The sequence below is a fragment of the Castanea sativa genome, chromosome 12, assembly GCF_040712315.1.
Source record: "Castanea sativa cultivar Marrone di Chiusa Pesio chromosome 12, ASM4071231v1".
Lineage (NCBI taxonomy): Eukaryota > Viridiplantae > Streptophyta > Magnoliopsida > Fagales > Fagaceae > Castanea > Castanea sativa.
In genome coordinates this window covers 48,787,510-48,811,094 of record NC_134024.1, presented here as the reverse complement: position 1 = coordinate 48,811,094, position 23,585 = coordinate 48,787,510, and the positions used below count along the sequence as shown (strand labels likewise).

Sequence of the window (23,585 nt, the reverse complement as noted above, 5' to 3'; positions counted from 1 at the left end):
AATTGGGACATCATTCGTGAAGATGTACGGGAATAATATTTTAGACCATTAAAATCATTCTCAAATCAACCATTCTCCATATATAAGTGTTCTCCCTGAAGGTGAATTCTCAGCCATCAAAGTACCGCCCCTTCTCTGTCTATCCAGCTACTTACATATTTCAGTAAATGGAAAGGACTAGCTCTATGTGCTTTATTTTCATTTCATGAGCATCTGATCATAAGTGAATCTTGATTAAGACTTCCCACCACATTAGTGGTCATTTGGATAGTAAGAAAGGTAGCCTAGAATCTTCCCTAGTCTATTGCATCAGTATAGGGAACTTCACGTAGTTAGGCCCTCCATATCTAAGTTAGATATGGAGGGATATATTTGGCTTTTACAACATAACTTGTGGATCATTCTCATATTTTTTATGTTTCAGTGCAGTCACATTGAGGTTTCAGCTGTAAGTGACTTCCCAGGTTTGATGGCGCAGAAGTGTGGGTAAGGTTTATTATACCCTCAAGAGGAGGAAGAGTTTGGGTAAACAATCATTAAATGCTCTAAAGAGACTTATCACAATGTGGATCTCATCCATCAATCAGTAGCAAGTGATATTCCAAATGATAATCAAGAGTGAATCTTGTTGCTCCTATGAGGACCTATATTCTGGAAGGTTGAGAACACCCATTTATCCAGAGCAGATCAGTAGACATAGCATTTATTTTGATTTTTGAGGACCAACACCCTGATATTCAACTCCACCAAAATGATTTACTGCTAATAAATAAGTGTATTTCCTTTGAAAGTATTATCTATCTCTCTCTCTGTCTCTGTCTCTCTCTCATTGGACATCATGCTTCTGTTCAACAGGACTATGATTGAAGATTTGTATATAATTCTTGTCAAATTCTAGAGTGGTTCAACCAATGTAGTGATGAGCTACCACAAGCTTTTGCCTCAAGACACTTGCAGCATCATGTACTACTCTGTCCATACCTGGTGTAAACAATATCATCAGCATGCCATTAATCCAGCTACAAAATATTTTTTCCATCTCCCACAGATCTTATAAACTGTCTTGTTCACTCTCTAAGCTTGAGGAGTTTCCTCCAGCCCCAATTGAATTTTTGATAAATTCTAATTATCCAAAAGGATCTATCTCTTAGCAGATTTTCTTTTATTTAAGCCAACAAAATTGAGCCAGCTTGAGGAAAAGATTTCTAGCATTCCTCATGATTGTTGACTTGTTACGGTCCTCAACTCTTGAGTCCCACACATACTGAATTCCAAGCTACCTAGTACGTGAGTTATCACTTCCAGTGCAAAAGGATTTTCTAAATTGCGGCTCAATCAGCTTAATGACTTTCTTAGGTAGTATGAAGATTTAGATCAGTATACCTGTATGCTATAAAGCACTAAGGATAGCAAATGCAGCCTCCAAGCAAAAGGACAGTTTCTTAGTTCCCCAGGGATTGATTAATGCATCTCGTACCTTGTTTCATTATTTTGATATCATATATATGTCATTTTATTTAACAAAATGTAGTGGTTCTGGGTTAGTCAATATGCATTTGAGTTTGGATGTAAGTCCATTTTCAGACCCATTTTTGTCCATTAACTTATGTTATTTCTTTTTGACGGTTTTCCAAGAGGGAGGGACTGAAGATGGTGTTACTAGCAAGGACTCTCATTGAATTTTGAATGGACGAAGTATACTTCTAATCAATATATATATATATATATATATATATATATATATATATATATATATATATATATATAAAACACTAGCATCTATGCACACGCGTTGCACATGCTTAGAAGCTCTTCTATTTTTTTTTTCATAAAAAAAAATCATACATACTAATTTGGGGTTGCATTATCCAATCACCAAAATTCCTAAGGGACTGATGAGATGAAGTATGAACATTTTATTTTATTCACAAATGTATAAATCTCATCACACTCTTAGGAATTAGTATATATGAATTTTTTTTTAGAGTAGAGGCTAGTATTTATTAAACAAACTAATAATATGCCAGTAAAAAAGACTATTCTTTTCTACCATGCCAAACCTCATCTCACATAAAATAGGGAACTTAAGGATATTCTATTTTAAGTGCATGAATTGAAGTAAACAAGTGATATATTTCTAAATTGATGCAAAATACAAAACCATGAATCACAAAAGAAAAAGAAAAATAGTAAAAAGGAAAACCAAACAAACAAAAAACGTAATGATGAGGGAGAAAGAAAAAATGAAGCCGAAGAGCAGACTCTTTCCCAATAAGTTTTGCACATATTTCAAAAATTAACCGGAGCATGTGTATATATATATATATATATATAGTTTTATTACACAATAAAAATTAAGAGATGGTATAAGATAATTGTATAGTATTGATGAGGATACTTGCAACTTCACTTTTAAAAAAAGATAAATAAAAAAGCAATCCAAAAAATCAGTTATCATATTCTTTTTTCGATAATATATATTTGAAATTTACTATTACACACCTTCCTTTCTAGTTAGTGTTGATTATGTAACTCTGTCATGAAATGGCTCTAACAAAAAATCTGCATGACTTTTGTGTTTTTTTTTTTCTTTCCAAAACAAAAAAGCAAATTTAGTGCAATCAAAATTTTGGAGTTCTATTAGTTTTTTTTTTTTTTTTTTTTTTTTTCAATTGGAGGTGTTTTATTCATATGAAAAAAGAATAAAAAATGGCTAAAGTTGAGGGAATAAAAAAAAATGAAAGTGAATAGAAAAAAGTCTAAATTTTAAGAGTTCTCTTTTTAAATTCAAAATGATAGTAGTTGTATGTGTTGTAGAAAGTATAGATAAATTTGTTATTTGTTTGACATTTATGACCTTATTTCTAAGAGAAGTTACCCTTCTACATCACATAAAAGTCCAGTTCAAAAATGGGAGTCCTCTTATATAAAATATATAATATAGATAAAAGTTGGATCCCAAAATTGGTGGATTCATACAATGATGACACATGTACTTTTACTGATGCACATAACCTTGACATGTAACAAAATAGTCATTAAATGTAGGGTGATATGGACTAAGCTATGTGACAAGTTTCAATTTGTTCAAGTGATACATGTCAGCCAATTATGTCAGATGACATGTTATTCAATTGCAAAATAATTGTAGAGTTTTTTTTTTTAGGAAAAATTGTAGAGACTTAATGACTAATAATTGAGAAGGAAAAAAATATACTCAGTATAATTTTTCTTTTTGGGAGAAGGAACTCTTAATATAACCTACGTTATTTATAGGTATGATGAAAGTCTAATACCATAATAATTATGGACCAGTTATCTAATACCATAATTATATGAGTATTAATGCTAGGGAGAAAATGGGATAACTAAAAATTCAATAACAGTGAGGTAGACTAACTAAAAATTCAATAACAGTGGGCCAAAAAAACAAACCTATTACATATCCACTTTTCCAAATAGCAGGGCCAAATAAATAAAATTCATCAACTTCTCTTCTTGCACCCACTTTATCTTGGAAGCTTTCTCTTCTTTTTCTTTGAGTTGCATCTTTTCTTTCTCAAAGCCTTTCAACTTCCTCTTTTGAGGTTTCTCAACCAAAAAAAGAAGAAGAAAGACTTCCTCTTTTGAAGTTCCCATGCTACTTCTCAATCCAATATGCTTTTGGAGATAGTAGTTAATTATGAATCCAAGAAATAGGGTGAAACCTGCAAATCAAGTTCAGGCTTTCAGAGAAAACACATGCCAGACCAATCTGAAGGGAAATTAAAGCAGACAATCTTCACGCTCCACATCACCACAAGAGAAGCATTTCTTGTTAGTTGATGATGGAAAATTTACAATCAACTTATATGCTCATTGTATTTTGGTAAATAACAGCAGTGTGCTCCAAAATATACGTCATGTGGTGACATTGAAGCTGCCCGAAAAGAATTTGATGTATTGCCTCAAGGAGGCATAGATGCATGGAATGCCATGATAATAGCCTATTCACGTCAAAAGTACCCAGATGAAGTTCTAAATCTATATCATCAAATGATCTTGAAAGGTGTTAGAACTGATAACGATAACTTGACTTTCATGGCGGCCCTCAAGGCATGTACAAGGTTCTTGGATTTGAAAACGGGGGAGGAAATTTGGTGTAGAGCAATGGATTGTGGGTTTGAGCTTTATTCGTTAGTTGGGTCTTTAGTTTTGATTTGTATGCAAAGGTGAGTAAGTGGGATGATGTGGCTAGTGTTAGAAGAATCATGAAAAAAGAAAGGGATGAAGAAAGTGTCAAGGTATAGTGTAGTGGAAGCAAATGGGAAATTCCATGCTTTTCTTATGGAAGATAAGAGTCATTATCAATATGAAAACATGATGCAACTTTTGGATAAGTTGGATCATGAAATGAGAGCTATTGGATATGTCCCAAATTAAGACTGAATTTTTGTTGCATTCCTTTGATGAGGAAGTCAAAGAAAAAATGTTATGTAATCACATTGAGTGGCTTGCTATTGCTTTTGGTCTCTTAAACACAAGGCCTGGAACCAGATTACTGATCATAAAGAACCCTAAGGTGTGTGGGAATTTCCATGAAGCAACGAAGTTCATTACGAAAATTGTTAACAGAGAGATTGTTGTGAGGGATGTGAAGCAATTTCATCACTTCAAGAAAGGGATCTGCTCATCTGGTGACTACTGTGAAGCTGATGTGCGTAGATTTCCTTTCTCTTTGTTGGATTTTTCACAACTGAGGTGTTGAAATATTAGGGTTGGATCTGACATATCTATAGGAAAGCAAGTTGCTAATATTATAATAGGGTAATGGAAGAGACAAGCAAGCTAACATCTCAATTGCATACTACAACCTATAAGGAGTGTATAGATGAAGCTTGGTAACCAGTAAAGTCCTTTGAGATGGTCCCCTCCAACATATCCATATCCAGCTGGGTTGCTTGCAGAATATGGTTGTTGATATACATCCACCACTTTATCAATTTCGCCTTTATACCATACTATATTCTTTAGCCAAGTTCAAAGAGATTTTGTAGAAAATGATACACTTTCTTTATTGCTCACAGTGGGTGCAGATTGTTGAAAGGATTTATCTCTGATTGGAATGCCAAAGAAAAAGACTTGTGGGATTTTTCATTAATCCAAATGTCTTCTTGCGTGCTTAGCATCAACAAGACTGATTTTCCTCTAACAGCTCTGGTAATTAATCCTTTGAACTCTTAATTATTTTTTTTCTCTTCTTTCTAGTGTCAAAGGCAATATTTTTTTTTTTCATCTCATAATACTGTTGCTTTTACTTCTGCTATATGAAAATTCTAAGTTTTTTAGGATATTATTTGGTTTGACATTTAGAACATGGATTCCCTAACAAAAGCAAAATTGGGAGTATAGAAACAACTTAGAGAATTTCATATGTTTATTATTTCTGGATACAATTCACATTTTTTGGTATTTAGTTGAGTATATAGACCATTACAGAAATGATCTGAAGAGCAGCCCTTTTCCAAATGTATTTGATAATTCATTTTAGTACATCACTTATGGCTACACACACACACACACACACACACACATATAATTGTAGTGGCTAGTAGAGGTTGTTATTTAGATTAGATTCTGTGTATTTTCCTCCTTGTTTTAGGGACTTATGCCAAAGTTCTAAGATTATGCAAAGGGTACAATTCCCTTTTCTTCTTGTAGTCATGAACTAAAGGATAAGTGGGGAATGACATATGCTCAAGTGGCTTCTAGACGTGCTCATTGAAATGACGGGTAACATCAAGAAGTTCTTGTGCAACTATTGCTTGATGGCTGATTGTGCATACCTATTTTAGAAAATGTTTTTGTACTCAATTCACTGCAAATAAGGATTCAGCATTTGTAAGGGGTCCACCTCCTCCTTGGCTTACAGAGGGGAGAGGAATTGACCTCCATAAAGAGCACAATTTACCACTATGAGATATTGTTCATTTTTCGCCCTTTTCCAATATCAGTAATACTAGTGGCTAGAGGTAGAGGATTCCCTGCCTCACCTGTGGTTTTTCACTTTTATTGCTTATGCAAAAGGGTTTTCCATGTAATTATTGTGTTATTTTCTTTACACTCTCATCATTTAAACCTCTAACACTAAAATACCCATTGTTGTTACAATAATGACAAATAAGGTATGGATAGTAAACCAATCTAAACCCACTTTCCTTGAAAGTTCATTTATAAACCTTAACTATCCCACACATTTATAGATACTTAGGTTATGTTTGGTAACATTCATTTTTTTTCTTTCAAAAACTAGTTTTTGGAAATAGGAAGAAAAAACAATTTAATTGTATTTTTGAAATCAAAAACATGTTTGGTTAGTTGAAATTAAAATAAAATAAAAAGTTTTTTGAAAAAAAAAAAAACTAAAATATGTTGTTATTAGGATGTGTACTCTAATACTAGCTTATTAAATGAGACAAATTTATTAAATTAAATGCATGTTTTCATTAACTTTGAAAATTAGAAACTGAAAACAACCTTTTGCATGTTTTCAGTTTCTTTCACGAATTGAGTTTTGAAAACAGTTTTTGTTTTTTGTCCATTTTAGGTTGCCAAACAAATTTTTTAATCTCAAAAATAGAAAATTGTTTTTGAAAACATAAAATAAAGAGAAAAAACTGTTACCATACATAGCTTCCCTATACATTTTGATCATCCCTAGTGGCATTGAAATTGAAGGCCGTAGGTTTACTTTATGCGGGACCCAACTGACATGGTTGTCAAAATTCCAATTTGGATCATACGATCTTACGATTTTACGATCTCACATACCCAAAACGATCCAAATCTTTTAAGGATCTTTGCGATCGTTTAGGATTGATAGAATTGTACGATTCTGACGATCTCTAACAACCTTGATTTCTTGTAAGCTTCTTTAATTTGACAGAAGGCTCAGTTGGACCTAAATGAAAAATAAAATCTCAATAAACCAAGTTTTTCCACTCTAATGTTGAGATAGTGTCAGTTGGACCTAAATAAAAAAATATCTCAATAAAGTGTCACATTTTGAGGTTTTTGGTCTCTTTAAGTGATGTTTATAAATGGATGTAGTCATGTATGGTAATTATATCAATGAATGTATAATTTATGTGATTATTTAACATAACAATGTGTATAATTTTTTTTTCTCAAATAATGTAGGATCCTACGATCCACGATCCGATCCTACGATCCACGATCCGATCCTACGATCTACGATCCCACCTACCTCTAATGATCCTACGTAGAATCCCGATTTTGACAATCTTGTCAACTAGTTTTATGGTCAACACAACCAAGTTGTCGGCACTCAGCAAAAGCAGTGGAGAAAGAGGAGGAGGAGGACTTCTAAGTTGCACAAACTCAGGTACAGGTACAGATATGGTGATACAACAATTCTTGAAAAATTAGGGTACGACACGTTTGGGGTACGAATATTAATTAATTACTTAATATTTATTTTTATGTATAATTTAAATATTTTTAGACATAATTTACGTTTATTTTAGGTTTACAAATTATGTAACAACAAAAAAAAAAACTTGAAAATATATCTAAAATTAAATATTTATGAGATGTCAGGTATTTTTGGAGTAAGTTTGAAATTATTTATGTGCTCATGGGGTTATTATTATTATTATTATTATTATTATTATTATTATTATTAAGGCTGAAATTTTCTGCCCATGACGCCCATTAATTTGTGATTATCATGCTCTAGGGATTCTAGTGACACTAGTTTCTCCTTTATTTGGCTTTGTGTAGCCCCAAAAGTAATGTAAAAGCTATGCTTGAAATTATGTAACAAAAAAAAAAAAGCTTGAAAACATATCTAAAATTAAATATTTAGGTGATGTCAAGGAGTTTTGGAGTAGTTTTGCCCATATGTTATTGGCTACTTACACTACAAACAACTTGAGTTTTTTCAACATATTTTTATCCACGGTCACTAAAAAATGTTAATAAAAGATTTAATTTCTACTTTAATATGCGGTGGTTTCAGCTCCTTTGACTAGGTACGAATCAGTTCTCTCTCTCCGCAATTACTTTGCTTTTCTTATTTGATTGCTAAGAAAAACTTTCTAATTTTTCTCGGCAACCAAACAGATTTATGGCTATCCTTGCCATCAAATTGATTTTGCTTTTCTTCAGATTCAATAAATTTACTCTTTTTTTTTTAATCTAGTTCTCAAAACTTAGGGTTTCCTTCTGTATTTCACTCTCCCTTCAAATTCGTTAACTATTGAAGTGTTTAACAAATGTTCATACTATGTTTGTTTATGTGTTTATATTTTGTGTATTGTTTACAATTGAGATTGCAGAGGCATAGAATTGAATAGGTTAAAGGCATACTTGAAGTCGTTGCATTGATTGGCAAATTTAGGTATAATGCTTTGGTATCAAATTTTCAATTCCTTGTTGAAGCATCTTTCTGACTTTTTTTTTTCTTAAATTTTAAAGCAAATTAAGATTTACAATTAATTATGTCTTTTTCTCTTGAAAACTTCATTGCAACAAATAAAAACACTTTTTTGTTGTTTTGGCACTGGTGCTTGCCATTTTTTTTTGTGAATTAGCTAATATAGCTTCATGTTCCTTTGTGCATAAGGATTTTATGAATTATAAGAATTTTTGTGTTAGTGTCATGAGGGCTATGGGATTGAATTTCATGATGGTGCTGGTATTGGTGTTGGTGGGTCCGTGTTCTGCCCCAGCCCTGATGTGAACATCTGGGCTGATAGCTTCATAGCTAGGCTCCATGATGGTTGGAGGCTTGAGAAGGTGAATTCCATGAGAGAGAAGCAAAAGATGGGCTAGCAGGGCCCATTAAGTGGTACAGTAAATAACTAAAGATTTGAAGGGATGGGGTTATGATTGTGTTTTTTGATCACCTTGTGGAAACCATGGAAGAAGATTGAAGTTTGAATTGCGGTTTGCATCGTTTGATGGTTTTTTTTATTGCATTAAACGGGGTATGTATAGGTTAAGGTTATGCCTGTGGTTGAGGTTCTTGTGATGGTGGCTGAGACACAACGACTGGCTTTGGTTCTTGCTCAGATACAGATGATGGGGTTTGAGTAGAAGTGGGAGTAGGCTGAGAGGTTTCTTGAACTGTAGGTTGTGAATTCATTGGACCTGTTGGTTGTACCTGAGTGGTTATGAGAGATGGAGATTGAGTAGAAGTGAGAGTAGGCTGAGAGCTTTCTTGAATTTTAGTTTGTGAATTTGTAGTATGAGTTGGTTGTACCTGACTGATTGTGAGAGATGGAGATTGAGTAGAAGTGGGAGTAGGCTGAGAGCTTTCTTGAATTTTAGGTTGTAAATATGTTGTACCTGAGTGGTTTTGAGAGATGGAGAAGAAGGTTGTGATGTTGTTCGGTCAGCAGGTTGAGAGGACAAACAAGGTGGAGCCTCAAGCTGGGGGTCTGTCTGCAATGCAAAGCTTTGCTATATTAATGAATGTGAGTTTTTTCTTTTTTCAGGCTTTCACCTATTTCATGGTATTATAGTGGTAAACCTATGCAAAACTTTGCTATATTAATGACTTTCTGCTTCTGATTGTGGTTTTTTTTGCTCCGTCACCTCTTTGAGCTACTTCTTTAGTAGTTGAAGAATATGTTTTTGGGTTTAAAGTTTGTCTTGTTTGAGGTTGAGATGTAGTTGTTGGAAATTCAGTGTTTGTATTGTGTACATAATTATGCATTTTTAAGTTAAAACTGTTAAATCCAAGGTTACATAATCACAATGGCTCTTCAATGTTGGAAATTAAAGGGGAATTGAATTCTAAATAGAGAAACCTGTAATTCATATCTTGATAGCAATGGGAAAAAAGTTTTATCTTTACACAGTCATCTATGAAGGTATATGCTGTACAAAAGACTATTAACTTATTGTTCCATTAAATATTCTTCTTTTGCCTTTTAAGAATTATAAGAATTCTTGTGTTATTGTTGTTACTGGTTGGAAAATACTTGTGGCAAGATATGGCATATAGAATGGCTTGATTAGTTGTTCATTTGCAATTTGTTTAGAAGTGTCATGAGTGATAGAGGAAAAATGGTGACAAGGAAAGATGTTTTAGAAAGCTAAGTTGCTTAGAGAAAAGAAAGAATGAACTAGCTCTTCAAGAGACACATTCTTGGAATAATATCTCATATATAGATTTTTTGGATTCAAATTCAACTAGTATCAATGAGGGCAGCTTGCTTATTTATAGTTACATAAGCAAACTGGTGAGTTAGTTACAATAACCCACCATGTGGCTGCCATGTGATTGGCCAAAGCCTAACTAACTTCTCTAACTAACTAATAGGCTATTGCACTTATCACTAACAACCTATCAGCTAACTAATTTTCTGTTACAAGTGATAAAAGCTATTAAAAGTAAAAGGAAACTACTTATTATACAACATAAGCTAGTAACAGTTAGCTTTTAAAATGAACTGCATCAATGAGGCTCTCATCTCTCTCTGTCTCTCTCTGAACTGTGATAATTGACAAGTCTGATCTGTAATGTGTTAAAAATTGACTGCTCTCTCTCTCTCTCTCTCTCTCTCTCTCTCTCTCTCTGCCTTTAATAAATACGAATGAAATAATGGGAATTGTGAAGTGCCCAACTGGGTACTCTTTATATTTGTTCCTTTTAAGTTTTTTTTTTTTTGGCTTTTTTAATTTAAAATTGACTAAATAAATAATGGAATGAAAATTTTAAAAGAAGTCTCAAGGAAGACAGTAAGGTCCGGTAGATCTGTGGAAAAAACCCTCATATCTTCTTTTCTAATAGTTCACAGATTCCATATTTATTTATATGTGACTTAATAACATTTGCAAGATAGTTTATATATCATGTAAGAAAAATAATATCCACTCTAATTGAATGTGGACGTCTTCTATGTTTTCTTTATGGAAATCCAAAATTTATATGTCAGGAGCTATTTAGTGTTTATCATTTGATTTTCTTTTTCTGAGCTTTGGATATAATTTGATATGGGTTTCTTAACTTTCTTTCTATTAACCTCTTATAATTCTATAGTAGATGTTTGTGAACTTCCTTTTGGAAGTTGGGAGAAAGCTTGCCTTGTTTCCCTCTCTCTCTCTCTCTCTCGGTAAAATATAATATGATTTTTTAGAGTAAAGCCGCAACTACTCCCTTTCTTTGACTATTAAGCTGTCCCTTCAAATGATGAACGTACCGATACTTCAGGCTCTTTACAGTTTCTGCTGATTCTCCACCCATATGCGTAGCACCTGTAATCTAGAAAAGAGTAGCCTTTTTTTTTTTTTTTGGCCCTTTGCTCTGCATAATTGTGTCTCCACTTTTTAGTATTACTTTGAATATGTGATCTGTGATAATGGTGGAGACTTGCTCTGTTGCCTATAAATGCCATCGTATTTTAGATTCCTGTTGTTGAACTAGGATAAGCAAGAAAATATTTTTTATTTCTTTGATAAGCATGTATTAGAAAGACCATATTAATTAATAAACAAGCCATATTGCCCTCCCTCTCTCTCTCATGTATACATTTTGAATTAAAGTGCTGTGTGTCTTCCCTATACATGGCAACAAAGTAACTGTGCTATGTATTTTCCAGTTTGTAATTGACAACCAACTGCTCTCTTGTTTTCTACTCACTTCTTACTCAAAATCACAAAAAAAGACATCAAGTAAAAAGCTTGTTGGACGATCTCAAATATCACTGCTGGGAATAAAGGTCAAATACAGGTCTGTGATTCACTTTCTATATGAATTAACATCAAGATTCTTCCACGTGTTAAAACATGGTAATTCTGGATTTCCACAAAGATAGTGGAAGAACCACACACAACATAATATTTTGTATGTAAACCCACCTTTGGTTTGCATTTTTTTAGATTAATACTGGTTTGCATTTGAACCTTCTTGTTCATTTGGATTGATTTCCCTAAGACATTTGTCGTTGGGAAATTAATCCTTCTTTTTTTTAAGGCCTTTGAATGTATATAAATATAATACGTTGTATTGTAACTTATAGTTTCAACTGTGTGTGGTACGAATGAATGAAATAAAAATAACATCTTTAAATACTGTTTTTGTTAAGATTGTTAACATTTTCATAATTAATTTTGTTTAAATTCATATTAATTAATTATTAAACTATTTATGACATCATTACAGTTCGCCCTCGGTCGAAACCCGATCAAACCTCAAAAACTTTAAACCTCTTCCTGTTATGGTTCGTTGAACAGTCTAGGTTTCAAAATCATGGCTATGGATAGGCTATAAATACTGACAGTTGTGTTCTTGAATGTACTTCTCATTGAATAGACAACTAGTTTTAATACAACTTGCATTTGGTTCTTCACAAGGCTGCTAAAATGCTAGATGAATTTAATGTTTTAAAGTTGAAGGTGCCAATTATATTGTAACATTTTTTTTAATAAAATTGAATTACAGGTCTCCATTATTCCTTTTCAAGTAATTCATAAATTAAATAGCATACACCCATTGAACTTTCAACCACTAGCCAAAACACCCTTGAACTTTTTTATTGGCCAATTTACTCCATAAACTATACACATTTGCCAAATCAATACCTCTATTAGTTTGGTGTAAAAAAAACATAATAAAATCATGTGAGATGCACGTGTCCTTAAAAACTAACTAAACCACACATGATAGAAAGAAGAGAGATGAGAGACCAGAAGTCTAACCGACAGAGAAAAGAGAGAGAGAGAGAGAGAGAGAGAGAGAGAGAGAGGCAATGAAACCAGAGCCACCGCAGAGCATCTTTCCATCATCTCACCACCCTTATACTAGCATTGCCTTTGTTTCATTTGTAAATTCTATTAACTTCTATGAAAAAAAAAGCTCACAGAAACCTAACCCTAAAAAATTACCAAACCAAGAAATTCCTATAGAAATTCACACATGGTAAAAAAAGTTTCATTTGTAAATTCTATTAACTTCTATGAAAAAAACAAGCTCACAGAAACCCAACCCTAAAAAATTACCAAGCCAAGAAATTCCTATAGAAATTCACACATGGTAAAAAAAAAAAAAAAATTGAGCGTTCTATGTGAATTTATATAACAATTCCAGTAAAATAAGAGAAGAAGAAGAAAAAAACAAATATATCAAGTGGTGGCTGTCAAACGGCGATGAAAGCATAAACTATCGCCGAGACACTGGCAGCGATACGACAAGGTTACCTGTCATGGTGGCTCTGGTTCTATCATCTCTCTCCACTCTCTGGTGCTCAGACTTAGCTTTCGCTTCTTTCCATCGCTTCAAATCACTCAAATTGAGTTTGCTAATTTTTAAATCTCACGTGCATCTCACATGCTTTTATTTTGTTAGTTTTTTAACACCAAACTAACAGAGGTATTGATTTGGCATATATATATAGTTTATGGAGTAAAATGGCTAATAAAAAAGTTCAGGGGGTGTCTTGGCCAGTAGTTAAAAGTTTAGGGGGTATATGGGCATTTTTCCCACAATGACACATATAACATTGGAAAGATGACGCCATGTAGCAGGCAATTATTGGTACATGTAAATTTTTTTGCCATGTGTCAATAATAAATTCCACCATTGTAATAAAATCCACCACAAGCTCTATTAAACACTCCAAATTGTCCTTAAATACACATTATAAATTCCACCTTTATAATAAATTCTTAAATAATATGTAGTTAAATATTCACTATTAGCTCCTTTAAATACTCCATCAATATTTTTTTCCTTTTTTCTCTTGGAAAAAACTTCACAGAGAATTTTTATTAAAGTGGGTATTACTATTACACATCATTTAGGGGGGAATTTTAGATTTAAGTACGCTACTCTTACACTTTTGTGTTACGCACCTACTCATTGGATTTAGATTCTCTAGATTTCCTAGGGTACTCTACCAGTAGATTTCTTTAAATCCTAACCACTCTTTAATGATTTAATGGTCAAGATTCTGCCATGTCAGCATTCCACTAATAATATTCTTAAAATAATAAAATAATGTTGCAAACAAAACAATTAAGATTATTGTTAATGGAATGTTGATATGGTAGAATCTAGACCATTAAATCATTAAAGAGTGGTTAGGATTTAAGGAAATCTATTTGGTAGAGTACCCTAGGAAATCTAGAGGATCTGAATCCCATACCATTTCTATATAAGTTTCAGGAGAAAAAATGAATACAGAATAAAAAATACAGTGATTTACATCCTTTTGAGAAAAAAAAAAAGTTAGTGGGTTATTATATCAACATTTGTAACTCATAACTCTTCGATTTCTTACATCTGTGTAACTTATAGCTACTTATATCCTATATTTTTTAAAATTTCATTAATAAATGATAATTGCACTATATATAACAAACTACATTATAAATTCCACTTGCAACAAAAGTATTCTCACAAAGGTACGACAACTTATATCTTTTGTCAACTTTCCCTCTTTTTTTCTTTCAAGTTATTTAATCTTTTCTCTGTATTCTATCAATCTTCTTTTCATTTTTGAAGTAATTTTTCTATTTTATTTGTCGAAGAAATTAAATAGAAAGTAGATAATCTCAAGGTTGTTGTTGATGATATTCTTTAGATATAGAAAGTCACAGAGAAATTAAACAAATCTTGAAGTCAGGTAATAAAGAGAGACATGAAAACTGTGGGATTTCACTTCTCTTGATGCGGATGAAATTCTATTGTTTGTTGATGTTCTCGATAGATAAGCTTTCAAGTACTTTTTTTTGGGGGGGGGGGTTAAATAGCAAATTTGATGCAATTGATGTTATTAACTATCGGCATGTACACTTTTTTTTTTTTTTTTGAAGTATATAGCTCAATTGGATTTCTCATTTTCTTATTTACAATTTATGCTTTCAAAGGGCAGAAAATAAACTAATCAAATTTGTCACAAATTATAAGAATACAATGTTCCTGGCTGGGAGGTTACTAAATGTGGGGCTCATTTGGTATATGAGCAAGATATGGAAGATTTCAAGCAAACTAAGGTTGGGTGTAGCAACTGCGTCATCACTCCATATGAGGATGATTTTGAAGGTTCAGTAAAAGATACCAAAACTAAGTGAAGAAGTCATCGTGATGACTCTGATGGAGATATGGCTAGACCTAGCGGAGAAGGTATACCTCTAGTGAAGTAGATGTACCACACCCAAAGAGGACACGAGTACTCCCTGATATAATTGAGAGATTCATTCCTCTTTTGAGAAATTGGATTGGGAATTCAAGCAAACATGAACAATGTGACTATGATTGCAAGGAAGAGGAAGTGAAATCCTGGTGAATTTGGATTTGGTAGCTTTCATGAATATGCATGGCTGATAAACTTTATTTTCTGATTTTATGTAAGTCCCCTCTTTCTCCCCCTTACGGATCTTGTTTGTTTGTAACTGCATATTTATTTTTTTTTCTTTTTTTAATATTCATTTGGCATATGCTTGTATTTTTTTTTTTTAATTTTAATATGTGACAAGGGCCATATATATGGGTTAACAAATTTGTGATTCCAATTTCTACTAGTTGATACCAAGAAGTTATCGGACTCTAGTTGGCGAGGACAAGAAAGTGTCACAACTGATTGTATGGAGGGTAAATTTGGCACTCATGTTTGTTGCTCTCTTTTTATAGAATTTACTACAGCTTCCCATGCAATAGTTGCGTGCCATTCCTTTTGCTTCTTTTACGTGTGAGGTGAAATTGTAGCAAAGGTAATAAAATTGCTTCTTGAAACTGATTGTGTGGGTCAAAATCTTATTATTGATGTACTCAGTACAGAACTTTTATTTATTTAAATATTTATTTTTTCCTGTTATCTACGCACTTCTTTATTTGAGTCTTCTAGCATACAGCTACCATCCTTGACTCTTTGGAATTTGGAAACCCATGTCATGTTGTTCCATCTAGGTTAACTGATGTGGCTCTCTTATATATTGTGTGGTTAGTGGGTCACTTCCAAATGCTCGTAGCTTGATGTACCGATAATGGAATGGAAGGATACTTGAGGTTCAAGTTGCTGCCCAAAGCCAAGTTCTGTTCCTCGCTATCTCATTTCTTCTTGGATGCTTTCTTTTCTTTTTCTTTGAGTTGCGTCTTTTCTTTTCTTTTTAAAAGCCTTTCAACTTCCTCTTTTGAACTTCAGGTTTTGGAGATAATGGTGCATACGGTCAATTATCAACCCAAGAAATAGGGTAAAATCTGCAAATCAAGTTCAGGCTTTCAGAATATACATGCCGGACCAATCTGAAAGGAAATTAAAGCAGACAATCATGACGCATTACATCACCACAAGAGAAGCATTTCTTGTTAGTTGATGAAGGAAAACAGTCAACTTACATGCTTACCGTAATTTGGTAAATAACAGCAGTGTGCTCCGATAAGTGTAAATATAGGCAACATTGAAGCTGCCCGGAAATTGTTTGATGTATTGCCTCAAAGAGGCATAGATGCATGGAATGCCATGATAATAGCCTATTGACGCCATGAGTACCCAGATGAAGTTCTAAATCTATATAGTCAGATGATCTTTGAAGGTGTTAGACCCGATAACGATAACTTGACTTTCACGGTGGCCCTCAAGGAATATTCGAGGTTGTTTGATTTGAAAACAGTAGAGAAACTTTGGTGTAAAGCAATGGATTGTGGGTTTGAGTTTGATGTGTTTGTTGGGTCTTCAGTTTTGAATTTTTATGCAAAGTATCAGAAGATGGATGAAGCAATTGTGGTATTTGATAGTATGCTGGGAAGGGATCTTGTTTGTTGGACAACTACGATAAGTGGGTTTGCAAAGAGTGGGCTGCCAATAAAAGCGTTTGATATGTATAAGTGCAAAAGGAAGCCATGGACGGAGATGGGATTGTGATGGTGGGGTTCACACAGGTATGTGCAAATCTTGGGGACTTAGAACAGGGCCTTTCTGTTCATGGGTATTTGATTCAGAAAGATCTTCCTATAGATTTTGTAGTTCAAACTAGCTTGTGGATATGTATGCCAAGAATGGACATTTGAAGCTTTTCTTGTCATGTTTTCAAGAAGATGCCTTATAAGAATGCCATATCTTTGGGTGCATTTATTTCTGGCTTAGCTCAAAATGGTTTTGCAGAATGGAATAGTGTCTCTTGTGAGTGCACTTCTAGCATGTTCCCAGGTTGGGTTTTGGAAATTGAGTAAATCTATACACAAATATATTGTGAGAACGCTCAACTTTGATCGAATATTAGGTACTGCAGTGTTTGACATGTATTCAAAATGTGGCGCCCTCTCTTGGGCATACACTTTCTTTGATCAGACAAATTTCCAAGACTCAATCTCTTCAAATACAATGATTACCAGCTATAAAATTCATGGGTATGGAAAAGAAGCACTGTCTCAAACTACTATACAAAGGTGGGGGGAAGTGGGAAAGTACCAGTGTAGAGTGTAGTGGAAGTGAAAGGAAAACTTCATGCTTTTCTTATGGAAGATAAGAGCCATTATCAATATGAATATATGATGCAACTTTTGGATAAGTTGGCTCACGAAATGAGAGCTATTGGATATGTCCCAAAGACTGAATTTGTGTTGCATCCCCTTGAAGAGGAAGTCAAAGAAAAAATGTTATGTAATCAGAGTGAGAGGCTTGCTGTTGCTTTTGGTCTCTTAAACACAGGGCCTAGAACCAGAATACTGATCATAAAGAACCTTAGGGTGTTGTGAGGGATGTGAAGTGATTTCATCACTTCAAGAATGGGATCTGCTCAGGTGGTGACCACTGGTGAAGACAATGTGCATGTATATCCTTTCTCTTTGCTGGATTTGTCACAGCTGAGGTGTTGAAATATCAGGGTAGGATCTGACATAGGAAACCAAGTTGTTAATATTATAATGGGGTAATGGAAGAGACAAGCAAGCTAACATCTCAATTGCATACTACAACCTCCAAGGAGTGTAAAGACGAAGCTTGGTAACCAGTACAGTCCTTTGAGATGGCCCCATCCAACATATCCATATCTAGTTGGGTAGCTGGCAGAATTTGGTTGTTGATATACATCCACCACTTTTTCAATTTCACCTTTATACTATATACTCCAGCCAAGTTCAAAGAGATTTTGTCAAAAATGATACACTTTCTTTATTGCTCACGGTAGATGCAGCTCGTTGAAAGGATTTATCTCTGATTGCAATGCCAAAGAAAAGGACTGGCGGGATTTTTTTTTTAATCCAAATGTCTTCCAAGGTGCTTAGCTTCTACAAGACTGATTTGCCTCTAACAGCTCAGGTATTTAATCCCTTTGAACTCTTAATTTTTTTTTTCTCTTGCTTTCTAGTGTTAAAGGGGATACATTTTTTTCATCTCATAATATCATGGCTTTTACTTCTGCCGCATGAAAATTCAAAATTTTTGAGGATATTATTTGGTTTGACTTTTAGAACATGGATTCTCTAACAAAAGCAAAATTGGGAGTATAGCCACAACTTAGGGAATTTCATATGTTTACTATTTCTGGATACAGTTCACATGTTCTAGTATTTAGTTGATAATATAGACCATTACAATAATGGTCTGAAGTGCAACCCCTTTCCAATTGTAATTTGTTTTAGTACATCACTTGTGGCTACATACATACAAACACATATATGTATAATATAATTGATTGTAGTGGCTAATTGAGGTTGTGAGCTCTTTAGATTAGATTCTATGTATTTCATTCCCTGTTTTGGGGGAAGAATGCCAGAGTTTTGAGCTTATGCAAAGGGTACAATTCCCTTTCCTTCTTGTAACCATGGACTAAAGGATAAGTGAGAATGACATATGCTCAAATGGCCTCTAAAAGTGCTCATTGAAATGCTGGGCAACATAAAGAAGTTCATGTGGAACTATTGCTTGATGGCTGATTGTGCATACCTTTTGTCATTTTGGGGATGTTAAGGGTTATTTTCACCTTTCCTCTACTTTAGAAAATGTTTTTGTACTGTATTCACAGCCAATGAGGATTCCGCATTTGTGAGGGGTCCATCTCCTCCCTTGGGGAGGGGGATTGACCTCCATAAAGAGCACAATTCACCACTCTGAGATACTTCGTTGTTCACCCTTTTCCAATATTAGTAATACTGGTGGCTAAAGGTTGAGGATTCCATGCCTCACCTATGATTTTTCACTCTCCTTGCTCCTTCAAAAGGGTTTTCCATGTAAATATTGTGTTATTTTATTTACATTCTCATCATTTAAACCTCTACCACTCAAAAGCCCATTGTTGTTACAATAATGAAAACCAAATGTATGGATAGTAGCTTCCCTATACTTTTTGATCTTCTCTGGTGGCATTGAAATTGAAGGCCATAGGTTTACTTTATGCTGGACCCGACCGGTTTTACAGCTAACACAACCAAGTTGTTGGCACTCAGCAAAAGCAGTGGAGAGGGAGGAGGAGGAGGAGGTGAGCTTAGAGAGAGAAGGTGATAACTTTCGGTATTAGAGAGAGAATGTGTTAAATTTTGGAAAAATATATATATATTGTCAGCAAGGAGCTCGTTTAAGGACATGAATAGTAGTTTTTCACCATTAGATTTCATGAAAATATATTTTTTTAAAAGAGTGTAATGTGAACCTATCTTATATACATGCGTGTGTGCGTGTGTGTATAGGTAAAGTAAAGAGTCAATTAATTAATATTTAAACCTATGCATCTTGGTCTTTTATGTCTAAGGTAATTTGATTGTTATTCTAGCAATGAAATTTACCTTATATGTTGAAAGACTTGGGAAGGATTTTGCTCTCAAATATGTGTTTGGGATTGTAGCCTTTAAATGATTGGTCTTGTAGTACAACATAAAAATCTGGACTTTGAAATTTTCCTAAGTCTGAGACCTGATCAATTATTTTAACGATTATATTGATGATGAAATCTGAGGTAGTTACAAATTTTGCTGATTTTGTTCTGTTTTCTTGATTAGAAATATGTGGAAATTTTACTTTTAGGTATTTGGAGTTTTTGCTGAGTTTGCCCTGAAATTGGGCCTGTAATAGTTAAATTAGGCTCCTTCTGATGCAGGCCTTCTTGTTTTTCTAGGTCCCAAAATAAGAGACTGAATTAATACCATTATTTTCTATTTTCATTGAAAATCTGATTCTAGAAATGAAATGTTGTCAACTCCTGATGTGTCTCTATATGACAGGTTAGCTCTGTTGAGTTTATTACTTAAAGCAATAATATTGATTTCTTTCTTTGAAATTTGCAGTAGATTGATTCTCTGCTATTAATTGAATATCATTAATTGTGTTAAGGCCGCCTACCATGACCTCTTCCAAACTCTGCAAAAAGTGGAAGCTTTGTGCACTAGCTACGACCTTTATCTACGCACTTCTTTTTCAGTCTATGAGCATCCAGCTACCATCCTTGAAAATTTGGAATTGAAATCGTATTATTAGTCATTTGGAAACCAATGTCATGTTGTTCCATCCTGGTGAATTGACATGGTTCTCCTATATAATATGTAGGTCATTTCCAAATTGGTTGAATCAATATAGTTGCATTGAAGCTTCAACTGCTAGCTGTTGCCCAAGCAAGCTTGATAGTGTAGAAGCGTCAGCTTTGTCACTACATGGTGTTTTTATCAGATAATTGGGGTCTCGTTTGTCACTTGATGTTTGATAATAGAGAAAGAAATAAGCAAAATTGTAATGGTAAAGCAAGACCCAATAGAACTAGTAGCTGTGATGGATATTTCAAACTAAAGAGAATACCATTGATCCCATTCTTAAAGAAAAGGGAAACTGAGTTGTAGAATAACCTCTCCTCTGCTTGCACTGCAACCTTCAATATTTTTGAGCTCTTCATTTCTATGTTACTGGTGTGTCATCCACCCTCTAGTCCTCTGTCAAAGATTTATTTAAAGTAGTTCATTTATTTCCTCTTCTTTGTGATTTGACTTTACCATGAGTAACTTCAACTCAAATTAGCACTGCCTCATTTTCTCTCTCTTTTAAATTTCTGTGGACGAATACTTCAACAGCTAGCAGAAATTTATACCAAATTTACGTATTTCCTCTATTTAAGTTTCTTGTCAATCAAATTTTCCAAAGTTGCATGCCTACATGATATTGTACCCAGTTTTCCTTTTTTGGATGAATGAAAATATATTATGAAGAAAAGACGCAGTACAAAGCCACACACAACATAATTGTATCAACAACAGAATAACTAGACATGATACAGATTATTAAAAGAAGAACAAAACTCTTGTCACAAATCCTAGCTTGTCCTAATTTCATCTTGACTCTTACTAGGACATCAAATACAATCACACCAGCATCCAGCATAGACATAACAGATGTAGCAGGACATGCTAGTGAAGAAGGTAGCTCTAATAACCTTCCTTACCCGAATATGATATAGCTTTTTAATAATATTGAAAGATTCATGCCAAGTTTGGGAAATTTGATTGGGAGTTTAAGCACACAAGGTGACTCTGATTATGAGAAATACCAGTGAAAGTGAAAATGGTAGCTTTGGCAAATCCAGAAGGCTAATAAACTTTCTTCTTTGAATAAGTCACCATCTTGCCTCCTTTCACAAATCATGGTGCACATGACACACCCGCCACTCAAATGGAACAAGACAAACCTTGGGCTGGCATGATAGATTGCCGGAATACAAGCTGATCAAATATATATATATATATATATATATATATATATATATATATATATATATATATCATTCATTGGCATATACTTGAATTTCTTTTATGTGTCATTCTCTTTCGTTATTTCTGAGCCTAGCTGTTATGACAAGTGAAGTCCAAAAATTGATAGTATTTGTATCTTCAAACCTTAGGACATGTTCTTCTTGATAATAATATATCCTTTTCTTGATGTGGTTTTTTACAAGTTCTGGGAAGGATTTAGGCAGTACATGAGGGAGTTTGGTGAATTGGAAAATGTAATAATGGTGATGGTACTGTGAACAATACCTGTATTTGATTAAGGATACTGAAATTTTTGGTTTCTATGTTCAATATTCGTCCTCTGTTCATGCAAAATAATTTGTTTGCTATTTAATTCTCTCATTTCTTGCTAAAAGACTTAACTATTTATAAAATTTTACCTTCCTAGCCTGCAAAAACATAAATTTGCCTAGTTTTGGTAAAATTCTTCCATAGAAATGAGAATTAAAGGTTGATGATTTCCTAAATTCCTTCCTCCTTCACTAAGCTGTTAGCTGGAAACTAATCTTTTACAGGCATTGGTTTGATGAGCGATTATTGTTTGACCTCACTTTTAGTGTTAGTTTCTATCATGCATTAGATGCTATACTTTCGTTGTGTTTCCAGATTTTCTGTTAATTGGATGGTGGGTTTCTGCAGCTTGGTGACTAATTGGTTTCTGCTATGGTAGCAAAATCGCAAAACAAGGTGTCCTAATTGATTTGGCTTTGTCGTATTTAGCTCTTCAAAAGATCCTTAGGTATTGAGCAGCTAGAAAATTAAATTCAATCAGGGTAGGTAGAGCAAATGGACATTCTGTCCAATTAAATTATCTGATATTCATGCTGTCAAAAAAACTGAAATAGCCAACCACCTCAAAATGATGTTAAAAGCTGTAAAGCAAATTAGGCAATCTATAGTTTTACAGCTTTATGTTCCCATTGTCTTGTGATATTAGTACAAATTGACGTTAAATTATCTTGTCATCTCACTTGTATACCATATGCAACAAAGCTTACCCAATATCATCTTATCATAGCACAACCTATGACCTTAGTTTTGTATTAAATTATCTTCACATTAACCTAAATCAATGCATTTGTGTTTAAATTTGATTGGTCTGTTATATTTATCAGCTATAGAAAGGGAAAAAAAATTCTTTAGGCAGCTGGTAGACAAAAGCTATAACTGCTTTGAAATTGAAAATTTCATTGGTTGTACTTCAAATAATTGTAAATCATGTTGCTTGGTTTTTGTTATTGAATTTTAAGAGTTATATCTACATGTATTAAGTAATGCCTAATTGTCTTCACTTCCACTATGCTGATATATTGTGAGAAGCTCGAGTTTCATTCAAAATATAGAAATTTTGGTAGAACAACCATAATAACCCATGTTAACATATAGAATTATCTCTCCATCCTCTTGATGCTGGCTCATAGGTATCACTCATGACCAATTTGTTACAAAGATCAACAAGCTACCTCTTACCAGAGAACTTTCTCTATTTATATTTTAATATTGTAACATATAACTCTATGACATAGAGTTTATTCAAAAAGAGTATAAAATATACAAAATTTTAAATATTTACTTATTATCTTGAACTAGTACCAATCATATTCATTATCACATCTATTAATAAATTTTTTTTGTATAAAATTTTTATTATTTTTAATATTTTTTAAAAAAATAAAGATATTTTTGTTCAATTAAGTATCCCCATATTACAAAGTGACATTACTGTTCAATTTTAATAAATTGTGATATTGAGTGAGTGCAATTTGTATTAGATTCCATGTGCAAGTGGCCTCTACCTTCCAGGTGTTTTCCTAGCATTTTCCGTTTTTCTTCTGTTTTTTTTTTTTTATTTTTTTATTTTTTTATTTTT

At 33.5% G+C, this 23,585-nt stretch overlaps 1 protein-coding gene, 1 long non-coding RNA gene and 1 pseudogene across 2 annotated transcripts; all 3 read left to right on the top strand.

Annotated features, from left to right (window-relative positions):
* The first annotated feature begins 3,741 nt into the window (after positions 1-3,741).
* LOC142620830 (pentatricopeptide repeat-containing protein At2g27610-like) lies at positions 3,742-4,747 on the top strand. Its single transcript, XM_075794131.1, has 4 exons — positions 3,742-3,816; positions 3,880-4,095; positions 4,212-4,283; positions 4,400-4,747. The coding sequence occupies exons 1-4, from the start codon at positions 3,742-3,744 to the stop codon at positions 4,745-4,747; spliced, it is 711 nt and encodes a 236-aa protein (XP_075650246.1).
* Positions 4,748-8,614: 3,867 nt separating this feature from the next.
* On the top strand, positions 8,615-12,035 carry LOC142619081 (uncharacterized). The gene is made up of 2 exons (XR_012841436.1): positions 8,615-9,479; positions 11,610-12,035. It is a non-coding gene; the product is annotated as an uncharacterized LOC142619081 (long non-coding RNA).
* A 4,287-nt stretch (positions 12,036-16,322) lies between these two features.
* Positions 16,323-20,425, top strand: LOC142620829 (putative pentatricopeptide repeat-containing protein At3g25060, mitochondrial; annotated as a pseudogene).
* The last annotated feature ends 3,160 nt before the right edge of the window (positions 20,426-23,585 follow it).

Coding starts and splice junctions, on each gene's coding strand:
- LOC142620830 (XM_075794131.1), top strand. CDS start 3,742: ATGCCAGACCAATCTGAAGGGAAATTAAAGCAGACAATCTTCACGCTC. Junction 4,096..4,211: donor CTTTCATGGCGGCCCTCAAG/GCATGTACAAGG, acceptor TTGTATGCAAAG/GTGAGTAAGTGGGATGATGT. Junction 4,284..4,399: donor GGGATGAAGAAAGTGTCAAG/GTATAGTGTAGT, acceptor ATGAAATGAGAG/CTATTGGATATGTCCCAAAT.